At 37.7% G+C, this 13,759-nt stretch overlaps 1 protein-coding gene across 1 annotated transcript in view; it reads right to left on the reverse strand.

Annotated features, from left to right (window-relative positions):
* Positions 1–13,759, reverse strand: part of ptprfb (protein tyrosine phosphatase receptor type Fb) — a 185,210-nt gene that overhangs the window by 53,738 nt on the left and 117,713 nt on the right. Inside the window, exons 7-12 of the mRNA XM_042718042.1 lie at positions 12,877–13,146; positions 11,396–11,977; positions 10,581–10,714; positions 9,573–9,717; positions 6,650–6,955; positions 3,662–3,855 (exon numbers count right to left, since the gene is read on the reverse strand). Coding sequence (XP_042573976.1) covers positions 3,662–3,855; positions 6,650–6,955; positions 9,573–9,717; positions 10,581–10,714; positions 11,396–11,977; positions 12,877–13,146 — 1,631 coding nt within the window. The remainder of the gene's footprint in view (positions 1–3,661; positions 3,856–6,649; positions 6,956–9,572; positions 9,718–10,580; positions 10,715–11,395; positions 11,978–12,876; positions 13,147–13,759) is intronic.

Raw genomic sequence — 13,759 nt, forward strand, 5'->3', positions numbered from 1 at the left:
CAGCCTTATGCCAGACTTTGACAATTATTTAGTACACTTAAACCCCTACTCACACTTAGACTGCATTGCCACCATCCATTCAACAACTAATGGGTAGAATCAAGTCCATGCCCTACATATTTTCAATAATTCTTTCACTTGGCTGTGTGTCACATTATGGGAGAATTTCCATTTTATCATTAATTTTAGAATTATATTTAACAGCAACAGTTTATGTAACCAAAATAAATGGCAACAAATAGGATAATTAAAATAAAAAAATGTCACTGTTGGAATACTTGAGGGAGATGCATGAGGATCCTCAAAAAAGCTTCCTCAAAAGTGGCAGTCATGTTTCAGTCCAGTTCCAGAAATCTATCGCATTACAAAATAAAATGTGTATGTGTTGTTTGATGTTGAAATGTTAGGGGAAAAAATGAAACCATGTTTTGAAACAAGACAAATTAGAGTTGCAAATTATAATTAGTGTAGGTAGCTAGTTAGTCTGTAACTCTTGTGTTAATGTTAATTTGTAGCTTAGCTATTAGGGTTTGGATTGGTTCAGTAATGCATAATAAAAGCAAATGAAAAAACATTACACATGCTCCTGCTCTGCTTTGAGATGTTTTAGAAGCCCATCCATGCAGAAGCCCATGCTCTTAGAGCCAGAGTGGCTCTGAAGGTGGTAGAGAAACAGTGCATATTAAAAATGAACAACTGGCAACCCCCAGAAGAACAAAAATGGATGTCTTGAGAAATCCGGGTCTTTTTGTCAAGACAAAAAGCACTACAAGCCATTTATCAAAGCAACTCTGCAACCACCCTGCCAAACCATTAGTGTTACACAATACACAATGGATTTTCATCACTTCTCTGTCACGTTTTCTCCAATCTTCACTAGCTCTCCCTGGCCAATTACATCCCAGAGAGCAAAGCAACAACACATTTTCTTTTTTAACTAAGGGCCAAAGAATGAAGAAAGATGTAGACATAAATGTAACCGGAGTCTTATGATACATCTTCAATGTCTGAGAGAAAATAGAGACACAAGGTGAAAATAAACAGGCATGTATGGATCATTGTGTCTGAGGAACCTGATATTTACAAATACATCTCAGCAAGTCTTGCAAGTGTTTTCATGTTTTTTTTCTATGACAATGATGGCGAATGAGTCATGTTCTGAGACAAACCATCACAGTTTGTGGTAAATGACTCAACAACACTTCAGATGTCATGGCATATGAAGGGAATGTTGTTTGCCAAAGAGGGAGAGACAAGTGCAGGTGCCCTTGGGTTGTGAGAGCAAAGAGGTCGACAGCAGTTCACCTGACAGATACTGTAAACAAAACCTGTCTAATGTTTTTTTATTTGCCACCGATGGAAGCTAGATGAAAAATTTTTGAAAAACTCACAACAAATGTGTCTTGTATGCTGTCAAAAACATTTAGAACTGCTGACCTTGCGACATTAAACAAAGTTTACAAGTTATGACTTGTGGAGGTGTTGGACTAGAGGCGCTGGAGAGACAAAACATCAACCGCACCACAAACAAGTGTGGCGAAGGTCACAAAGACAACTTCAAGCTCTGAGCAAGAGATTTTATAGAATATATAATATAAAGATGCACAGATATCCATTTTTAGCCCTAAACATACATGCATTGTATTTAATCAAGAAGGTGCGCTCTGAACAACTCATATCAGTCCAATAATCACAAGAGCAATAACTAATATGGTACCAATATATGCATCCCTGATATAGAATCAATTAACGACAGAAGAAAAAAACTTGCCAGTTCTAGGAGGTGGATTGAGCGCTGATGCGTAAGTTAATACATTTGCATTTTACCGTACGTGCCCTCCTTCACTTGGCTATGTACTTATGCAAATGAGACATAATCTTCTCGATGCACCAGAAAACCCCCATCACCTGCCCATTTACTGAAAACCATTAAAGCCCACAGTGGTCCATAAACGTCTCTTGTTACAGTCTTTTTTTTTTAAGTCTAGCTCAGTGAGGGGAAATGCTAACACAGGTGAATTAGAAACTTTTGTTTGGGGGCAGGGAAAGTGCAGAAAAACACATGTCTACGCAAGTTAATTCTAAGCTAACAATTCAAGAGCAGAAGCATTTAAATGCCCCTAGTCTGATTCTCTCTATTGCCGAAAAGTGTCTACTTTAAGATATTCATGGATTTCTAAATCCCTCCTAAGGATTACTATCTTTCTTCCATCTCAGTGCACCCACGTTTCTTCAGGCAGTTTTAAATCTCCTTATATTAACGCACCATGAGCGAAACAGAAAAAAAAAAAAAAAAAAAATTACAGAGTAACAAGGCAGTGCATATGTATTAGTGTTACAAAGAGCTGAATTCTTGAAAGGTCACCAATAGCATGTGCCTATGAAATATTTAACAATTTACATAACACTGAAGACTCAGATAAAGTGTTAATGTAGATGCGTAGACATGTATCCTGAAAATTCATAAGACAGACAAAGTTTCTGTTCCAAACCCTGGTTTGCCTACAAAGACAGAATTTTTAGGCATTATAGACATGCTATTTAAAATGCTATATAAAAGCTGTTTAAAATATACAGACATTTATGCTGCCAAAACCAAGCAGTGTTGCTAAACTATTAAACATTGTTTTTTTTTTTAATTTAAAAACAGCTGAAATAAAATTTAATATTAAATAAAAATAATAGCAGCTAACTGAAATAAAATGCATTAAGTTGAAATTAAAGAACTAAAATGACAAAAGCTAAAACTGAAATAAAAATTAAAACTACCTACATATACATAATTATATACAGATATACATCAGTGCCGTCAAACGATTAATCATGATTAATGGCATCCAAAATAAAAGTTTTTGTTCACATGATATGTGTGTACTGTGTATATTTATTATGTATATATAAATAGTAACACACACGTTTATATTTAAGAAAAATATGTAATGTTTATATATTAAATATATGTATATGTAAATTAAATGAATATAAATATATACATGTAAATACAAAATATTTTCAAAATATATACTGTATGTGTGTGTCTTTCTATATACATAATAAATATACACAGTACACACACATATTGAGTACACAAAAACTTTTATTTTGGATTTGATTAATCTTGATTGATTGTTTGACAGCACTAATATACATACATACATACATACATATTGTAATTGTTGTAATTTTAGTTTGTCTTATGTCATTTTCATTAGCCTCTAATATATATATAGATATACATACATATACATATGTGTGTGTGTGTGTTTATATATATATATATATATATATATATATATATACATATATATATATATATATATATATATAAATTATTAATGAATGTTTCACCCAACATTTGTGTGCTTACTGCAGTGGATCAATAGTTTAGCAACATGCTAATGCCAAACTCCATGCTAATCAGCTGTGAGGTTTAGTCAATCTCTCGAGTGCTTTATATGTGGAGCACTATGTTTGTGGCACCCATGTAAAGCTTTTCATTAAGTCAATTAAGAGGTCCGATTTCAGTTAGGATGCTATCTCAGAAGGCAGTTGCTAGGAAGCTAACTAGGGTGTGGAACAGAGTCCAACAGAGCAATAACAATGGCAGCCAACTCACTGTACAAACAGTCAAGTACTACAATAAAGAATTAGCAGGTAGTACCTGTGCTTCTGGCAGAGCAACATCCAATATATTTGGCTGGCTACGTGGCTCTCCGTTCTCCAGGCGGGAGTATATGACCTGGTATCCCCGGATCTGGCCGTGCTGCTTCCCAGAAAGAGGCGGCTTCCATGTCACACGAATAGCTGTGGAGTTCACAGCCTCTACTTCAACTTTCCGAGGTGGGGCTCCAGGCACTGAAAAGGGAAAACTAGATTTAAACTTCAGGATGGAGGCTTTAAGGTAGCTTGAGATAAAACAATCTAATAAATGCTAATGAGTTGTGGTTTAGCTGAGGAGAGGTATTTGTTTTACTAAATTTGTTGGTTAAAGAAAAAAGCTAATGTGGCTTCAGTAAGAAGATTAGTCACAATAATTCAAGTGCGCAGAAGACAGTGCAAAAAAACTTCTAGAACTGCTGAAAGACTAGGAGGTGACAAAGGACAATTAATGTTCTGATAAGGATGTGCTGAAATTTTGCTCAGCTGACATGATTTAGATGAATGAATTTACTGATTGTGAATATGACATGAAAAAAGCTGACTAGAAACTTATTATACTATTTCTAGGAAAGTAGATGAGACCAAGGTATGGACAAACAGGGCTAAGATGGGAGAGGAGGAGAATGAGAGGAATAAAGAATGAGAAAGAATGATTTAAGATAGAGAGACATTTGAGATAAAGGAAAAGAGATTAATGAAGAACCAAGATATTCTCATCAAGGCTGCATTTATTTATTGCAAATTACAGTTAAACAGTAATATTGTAAAATATTATTTCAATTTAAAAAAACAATTTTCTATTTGAATATATTTAAAATTTAATTTGTGTCATTTTCATCAGCCATTCATCAACAAATCATTCTAATATGCTGATTTGGTGCTCAGTAACCATTTCTTATTATGTTCAAACAACATGGAAAGTGAATTATACATCATATGACCCTTTAACATTCAAAAATGTGGGGTAAATACCATCTTACATAAGTAAAAAAAAAAAAAAAAAAAAAATATATATATATATTGTCAATATTGACAGCAAAGACATTTAAAAAGTTACAAAAGATTTCTATTTCAAATAAATGCTGAACTTTCAATTGATCAAAGAATACAGAAAATATGTATAACAGTTTCTACAGAAATATTAAGCAGCTTTCAACAGCGACAATAATAAGACCCATATTAATAATTAAGCACTGATAATAACTTGAAAATAACTCATCAGCATATTCAAATGATTTCTGAAGGATTATGTGACACTGAAGACCAGAGTAATGGCTGCTGAAAATCCAGCTACACTACAGAAATTCATTACATTTAAAAATGCTGTTAAATAGTAAATAGTTATTTTAAATTGTAATAATATTTCATAATATTAATACAGCCTTGGTGAGTATAAAAAGCTTCTTTCAAAAAAATTATTAAACAATTTTTATTTTTTTAAATATTTTTTTTTTGTTGTGTATGTGCTTTTATATAGCTATGGGGGGTGTGTGGGGGGAAAAATGTGGTGTGGGAGAGAGGGGTGTTTTTGTGTGTGTGTGGGACAAGCATTGCATGCTCCGGGGAGCAGAGCAAATCCCGTTATTTAGAGACAAAGGGCATGTTGTCTGGTAACAGAGCATGCAGTGAGCACATCCGGTCTTATACTGCTCTCCTACGCTTAATAAACTTCTCTTCTTAGCCTACACTTCTAAAAAACCTTATCAAAGCACTCAGGGATCGCCTGAAGTCACACGTGTTACAGCCTGGCTATATAACTTTTGCAAACACACACATAAAATTCACTGTAGCACAACTGAGAAAGGACAGACAGTGAGTAAGAATGAGTAACTGCTATCAGGGCTGATGTCTGTGACTTCATGTCTAAGTCAGGGGTTTTTAAACTTTTGAGGTTAAGGACCCCAAAATATGATGATTCCCTTGCAAAGGAGCCCTTTCTAAAATACATTCATGTAGACCCATGTAGGTCATTTATACTCTGTGAGAAAAATTGTAAGAATTATATAATAGTATGTACAATGTGTTGTTTAAATGATTTGTTTTTACATTATTACTGAACTAAAGCCAAAACAAATTCATTTAGAATAGAAATCTTTTTAAATCTTTACTAAAATATTTGGGATCAGTTTTATGCATCATAGATAACTCTTGAATGAAATTTATAAAAAAGTATAAAGCATTTTTATGAAATATTATTATTATAAATGTTTTGGAGAAAACTTGTATATTTAGTTTGTTTTTCTAATTAAAAATACATTTTGTAATGATTTTATCCTCTATTATTTTTCTTGGACCCCCTTGTAGCTCAGGGGGTGAAAAACCTTGATTTGGGCAACATGGTTAACAGCTGGATTTCCTGCAAAGCTGTGTCTGTTGTTTGATTAAAGTATAGGCCAATTAGACCATCTTTCAATGATAAGATGACTCTGAGCTTTCAACCCTTGGTTGGTGGTCCACTAATTTTACGGTGCTTTAAGAGGATGTTTCTGTGATATTGCTCCCACCTCACTAATATAGTTGTTTCAATTATAATTAAAACTCAGTGCTCCATCTACCAAGTTCAGTCACCGTTACTCTTAAAGGAGAAGACACAGCTTTCAGATCCAGGTTCGATCAAGGACAGGTGACAAACGCCTTTCTTCAAAAGCCATTATGAACAAGTTCACATATATCAGTATGACATTCTAGCCTTGGAATTTTTGACTTCAGTACCGATCATACCACATAATTTCATGAGAAACGTTTGACTAGCAAGCAAATTAAAAGTCACAAACACTTAGAATCTAAAGTAATTCCTTGGGAAACCAACTCATAGATGATTCTGTTCATTTCCATTTGTATCCTATTATTCTGGTGAGACTATTCCAGTCACGAATAGGAATAATTGTTAATAGCCATGCTTAAAACTGTCAGAAAAAAAGGGACGAGAAAGAGCAGCCAGCAGGAGCCCAACATTATTAGCAATCCACATAGGATAGTTCAGACCTACCGTCCTCGTTGGTACGGACACGCACAGCTGTGCTCTCAGGGCCGGGGCCCACATCGGTGTGCGCTCTCACCCACACCTGATACTCCGTCCACTTCTCCAGGCCCTCCAGCACATAGCTGGTGGCATCCGCTCCAATGTCCGGTACCTCATGGCGCTCAGTGTCTTCTCCGTTCACCGCCTGGTAGCTGACTGTGTAGCGCACAATAGCGCCGTGGCGACTAGCAGCGGGCGGTGCCACCCAACTCACCTTGATGCTGGTGGAGCTCAGACTGAGCAGGTGCACGTCTTGAGGGGGGGCAGAGGGGGCTGCAGGTGGGGGCAAGGCAAGGGCATCAAGCAAAATTAAACAACTTAAAGCAAGCTCGCTTCTGGACTGAGAGGTTGGCACAACAATACAGAATGTCTTAATTTGTGTTGTATTTTGTTTATGTATGTTTAAATCAAGCTTCTTTTTTATTGATTTGTTTTTATTTTCTTTTAAATACATTTTTGCTGTGATTTCAAAAACTGAAAAATTCATTACTGCAAAGCACAACCATCTACCACAATCTTATGGTGCTAAGACATAACCAGGGTGAGATACTAACCTTTCTGTTCACCGTCTGTGGCTGGAATGTAAGAATTTTGACACTCAAAATTGTTATTATTTATTATTATTTATCGATTTTTTTTTTTATAACTTATGTATGTGAAACTGGACTAATGAACAAAACATTAAATCTTGATACTTTTTTTTGGCAGCATTTGTTTACAATATAGTCTTTATTGAATATTAGTTTGAAAAAGCTTCAGGTTGATGTGTTGGGTTATTATTTTTATTATTATTATTATTATTTTTTAATATACAAAAATTTAAAGAAAATGAATGGTAGAATGTGCACATAAGATAAAATGGTACTTTAATATTATATATGTGACCCTGGACCACAAAACCAGTCATAAGGGTACATTTTTTTAAATTGAGATGTACTGTATACATCATCTGAAAGCTGAATACAGTAAACAGTCTTTCCATTGATGCATGTTTTGGTAGGATAGGACAATATTTGGCTGAGATTAAACTATTTGAAAATCTGGAATCTGAGGGTGCAAAAAAATCTAAATATTGAGAAAATCGCAAAAAAAGTTGTCCAAATGAAGTTCTTAGCAATGCATATTTGCTAATCAAAAATTAAGTTTTGATATATTTATGGTAGAAACTTACAAAATATCTGCATGGAGCATGACCTTTACTTAATGACTTATGACTGGTTTTATGCTCTAGGGTCACAAACTGCATATATACACTACCTTTACTTAATGACTAACTTTTAAAATTATTTTTATTTTTTTTTTTAATTAGTAATATATTTCTGAAGAATATGACACTGAAGACTGGAGTAATGGCTGCTGAAAATTCAAATAGATCTTGGTTAACATAAGAGGCTTTTTCCAAAAACATAAAAAAAAATATTTAAGAAAAAAATCATACAGACCCCAAACTTCTAAATGGTAGTGTTTTTAACAGCTAAGAGAGTGTGTTGTTGTTACTATACAACCTAAGACAGATTAAAATGACCTGCCATTACTAAAACGTATCCTCATTTAGCTGGTGCTGTGTGTTAATTTCTCACCCTGGTCACAGCGATCAGTGAGTCACAACCGTTTACTGCCTTTCTCTGTTTGGGTGTTGACAAGCAGGGGAAAGGCCATCGGTTTGTGTTTTAACAGGCGTTCACACATTCTCAGTCAGCCTATTGGCTGAGAGACAACAGCCCCCCGTTTGTCAGAGATCCAAGTGTCAGTGAGTGTGGCAGCTGACGACTCCGAGAGCGTACTCCACCATCCTGCCTACGCTAAGTGTGCTGCTAGCTTCTTTTGGCAGGCTTGTTGTCACTTCTGAGTGGCTGAGATAAGCACAGCACCAGCAAGGCATATTTGATTAAGTCTGCGGCGGATTGAGATCAGGTGAGCTACCAAATCAAATATTCCTGCACAACACAACACAGTCCAGAGGCATAAAAAATTACAACAACAGCACAACAACAATTTACAATGATGATCAAAAAAGCTAAATGGCATTCGTTCATGCAGCTCTATATGATAAACAAAAATGCATAATAAAAAAGTTACAATAATTAACTAAGGAAAAAAAAGAGAGATGACTGAGAGGAATAAGAAGAACAAGAAGAATATACACTGGGATTTTAACATGCTTGCATTCCTTTGTTAACAACCAGAGCAGTTTGGTGACGTTGCACCATTCTTGGCGCCCACGGTGGGATTGAGCACGAGGCGTCTCTCATCAGGCGGTCCTTAATCTGACAACTGTGGGAGAGCCACTACAAATGCCTGATGCTGCAGTAGGTGACAAAAATACTGCAGCCATAGCTGAACATGTCGGCAGATTGTAAGGTTTTTTTTTTGTCTTGACACAAAACTCAGAGATCAAAGGGTCTTTCTGAGTCCTGGAGGAGGTGATAGACAGGTCTCTAGGAGAATATGAGGCTGTGAGAGACTCAGGGGGAAAGGAAGTACTCTGGTACTGTGAGATGACTGTAAATTTTGTTATATATTCTCTGAACATTGAACATCTTTTGATATGGTTGGGATGGGCTATATGCAAGCAGAGCTTTAAATTTAGCACAAATGTAGTGCTTCAGCTCCTTTTCTTGAGTAGGCTTCACTCCTCTGGCTTTTAACATTGCAGCAATTACAAATTCCACTGATAGCCTATAAAACCAAAATAATAATAATAAGGCACAAGCAGACACCAAACGTACCTTTTGCCCTTGTCAATGTACTGTATAAAGGTATTCTCTGGCTTAGAGGTGTGAGAGAATTAATGGTGGAGACGGTAGACAGTAGCTTGAGAAAGGAAGGTAAAAGTGGTCCTCTGGTTTTGGTTAGTTGACATGATGAAGACAAAAAAGAGGGCACTTACTGGACTGGGCGGTCCTGGCCTCGATGGGTTGAGTGAAGACCCCTAGCCCCATTTCAGAGCGGGCCGCCAAGGAGAATTTATACAGAGTGTCCGGCTTTAGACCTTCAACAGCGTATGAGCCGGCAGGTTCGAAGGTCACATGGATCTGAAGAGAAAACATCAAAATCTCTGTAACCATCTCTTTACTTGACCTTATAGACGTGTTTATTCTAAAGTCAAAATGACATGAAAATTCATGTTATTGACCTTATTGTGAACAATTCATCCATGAATATGCTCTTTTTTTGACCTTGTCGTTTTTAATTAATATAACTCAATCTTCTGGTGAAACAACAGAGTCTGGTGACGTATGTCAGACTTCTCCAATCATTTAGTCTGCTTAGACCCGAACAGATTCGATCATGAGAAGACAGATTTTTGAGTAAATAATGGCTTATATATCAGTATGTCTTCAGAAAGTATGAATTTACATAATTCAACAAAGTAGCGATAACTGACAGAACATGCATTTTTCAGTATTACTACTGCAGTATTATTTATCTATTTATGCTATTTTTCCTCTGTAAGGATCAGCTAAATAAATAAATCTACATATATTTTACTCATTATTCATTTTAAGATTGAAGGGCGAGTGCAGAATTTTTTACAAAAAAACTGAGAAGCATTGTATTAGCATGAAGACACACTGATGGCTATCACAATGAGTGTGCATAAGACATCTGATCTCAGTGTGGTTGAACTGACATCAAGAAAACACATCCAAACAGTCCATTCCGGCATCATTTAGAAATGCTGTCAAGCACTGAGCACTGATAAGTACATTCAGTTTTTGCACAATCTAATTCTATCAACTGACTGCAGACTTTTGCCTGGAGTCATTTTGTGAAATGTCAATTTTGGCTATCTTTCATTTGTATCCATGGCCCACAGCAACAGCTGCACACGTTCAATATCTGGTCTGCTTGTAATTCTGAATGAATCAGGCAGAAACAAGCACTGGCGTGATACCTTGTTCTCTGAGTCAGCCTCCCAATATAGCAGCTCATATTTGATAATGGGGTCCTGGACTGGCCACAGCCAAGTTAGCTGGATCCGTGTATCCAGCTCTGCTTCGGCCTCAAAGTTGGAAGGCTGAGCAGGGACTGAATTTCAACAGACAAAGAGATGTTAGCTACAACAGATGAACAAATATTTTTATGGTACTGGCATGACAATGCACTATGCAAAAGTAGGGCTGGGTATTGATACACCTTTCCTGATTCAATTAGATTCCAATTCAATTCAATTTCATTATGATTCTGATTCATCCCGGTACATTTTAGTCACAATGTCAATTTTGCTTCTAAAAATTCTCTCCAAGCTTTTGCTGTAAATTATACAAAGAACCTTCAAATTTGGTAGATTACGATCCTTAAAAACAGAACGATCCATTAAAAAAGTAATTTGTTCATGAATCAGACTATACTGGTTATGATGTATGATTGAATTCACTATAAAAAAAAAATAACCTGGATATTAATGAAATTTATTTGTACATGAGACAGACTATAATAGTCAGTCACACTGTACTGTAAGTTTTTGATTCATAACAGTTTAAATGAGTCACTTTTTCATTAATCAGAATACACTGTTCACTCTGTATGTTTTTGATTCACTAAAAAGAAGCAGTTCATACGAGTCCTTTGTTAAAGAATCAGACTATACTCATCATGTGACGTTATTGTATGCATGACTGCTATCATGACTGATCAGGGAAAAACTATATTTATTACTCAGCCCTATGTAAAAGCACTGATATATTATTCATTAACCCCAAAGATTACCTCCTTGCTGTGTCTTGACTTGCAACACATCAGATGGCGGTCCGTCCCCTACAGATGTAAAGCCCAACACACGTAGGCTGTAGGTGATGTCGGGGGTCAGGCTCGAGATGGTTGTGAGACGACTGTCGTCTGTGTTGTGTTTCTGCCAGGCGCTGAGAGGTGCGTCCAGGTCAGATGTGTAGTAGATGCGATAGCCTCTAATCTGACCATTAGGTTCCTCCGGCGGTTCCCACTGCACCAACATGGTGCTGGCACTCAACATACGCGCCTGGACATGCAGTGGTGGGGAGGAAGGTGCCTGCTCACCCGTCCGTGTTTCAACTGGGTCGCTGGGTGGTCCACGGCCAATGTTGTTGACCGCCATGACACGGAACTCATACTCGGAATAAGGACTGAGACCGCCGATGCTATAACGTGTGGTGGCAACACCATCCACTTCCTGAAAATTGGTGTCCGAGGACTTGGCCCGGTACTGGATAATGTAGTAAGACACAGGTTCAGGGTTTCCAGAATCCCATGTCAGTGTAACACTGGTAGCTGTGGTTTCCGTCACAATTAGAGACGTAGGAGGCTTTGGGAGTGCTGAGGAGCAAACAATAAGAAAGAAAATGAAACAGATGACAGCATATGTAGGCTAAGCTGCCTACACAGTGCACTCCTAAAATAGAGAAAGACAGGCAATGTAAGACAGAATAAGAAAGAAGAAAGGCTTGCATTCTGATGATTCACAGAAAGGCAGACCGTGCCACCTCGTCATTGTGTCTTTAAGATTTGTGGCATAAATGTCAGTGACATTCTCCGAGTCCATATTGATTGGTGAAGTGCAAAGTGCAATCAATAGAGGCAGCCATGATGATGGGGAACGAAGTCTGGCAGGGCTCGGCGTTGTCTGGTGGGACCAGCCGCACTGATACAGCTCCAGACATCTGGTCTGGGTAAACACATGCTCAGAATAATCTGAAGTCTTTCATTCTCTCAGAGCTCACAGTAAAACGTGGGAAGTCCCTGAAGCTCAGTCAACACAGAGCAAGTGTCCATGTTTTTTCTTTTTGTGTATTTGCCAGACGTATCAAACAGCTGGTCCGAACCTTGGGGTCGCAGTTAGAAAATAACTTTTTCTAGTCTCTGACAACCTGTTCAGGATCTTGGGTAAAATTAGAGTATCTACAGAATCATTAAACCTTTTTAAAATCTACAGAACTGACCCTATTTATGTTCTTAATACACATAACTGGTCTAAAACATTTATTCCGCTCCGGCTCGATGTGACATCATTTTAAATTAAAATCCTTGTGTGTAGGCAACAGCGCATTTGCAAATGATTTCAGCTCTAAAAAGCAAATATCAACTACTGTAAGTAGTACACACATGCTTGAGTGTACTTTTAATGGTTTGCACACTCAATGCGCTACGAGACGGAGCGGAACATGGGAAATTAAGCATAGTTGGGACTTTACCGTACTCTTTTTCAGGAATCTTACCTTTGACAGAAACTTGCGCGGTTGCCTCGATCATACCGAGAGATGAGATAGCCACGCAGGTGTAGTTGGTCGACTGACGGATGTTGGTGAGCTCCAGGACATTTCGTCCCACAGGCATCTCCTCGTCCTTGGTGAGCTCCACCTCCCCAGCCATCCATTTGACGTAGGGCATGGGGGCACCTACCGCCACACAGGTGAGGTTGACACTGCCCCCTGGCATCACCTCGTGGTTGGTAGGTGGGATAGAGAAACGGGGCGGCACTCGTCGTACTACCAGAAAGAAGAACATCCAGTGTGAGTTTCAACAGGTAGTATTTTATATAAATTTTGGAAAAGACCATTTACAGGGAAATCTATTGTGATTACTACATCTCTAGTGTGAATACTAGGGCTGTGTCACTAACATCAACAAACTAACATGAAGTTGAGCTGACAGGTCAAACAAATTCACTTCAAGGGCCGAGCTGCCACTTTTTCCATTTGTTAAAGCCTGAAGCTTAACAACTGGAGGCAGGAAGTCAATACTGCGGCTCACACATATGTGCAGAAGACGGGGCGATAAACCAATACGTGCCGGGGGAAGGGTGAAGAAGGCATCGTAATGGTATTTCTTATAGAGCGAGACATTAAAATTCATGCCAAAGGGGAGCTTTATTGAATTGTGGATTTGAGGGGGAAAAAAATCATCCTCGCTGAGGCATTGCAGGACGTGGAGTTTTCTCCGTCAGTTTATCGCCTGGTGGCACTGAAACCCCGGTCTGTTGTTGCTCAGTTCTGCCTGGATTTGGGAACCTGTCTGAGACCTTGTGGGAGTCGCATTGTTCACTGGGCCCTTCTCTTTGTGAGCCTCTGATATGCAGATAAACCTGACATTAAAAGAGGT

This window comes from Cyprinus carpio, chromosome B2 (genome assembly GCF_018340385.1).
Source record: "Cyprinus carpio isolate SPL01 chromosome B2, ASM1834038v1, whole genome shotgun sequence".
Classification (NCBI taxonomy): Eukaryota; Metazoa; Chordata; class Actinopteri; order Cypriniformes; family Cyprinidae; genus Cyprinus; species Cyprinus carpio.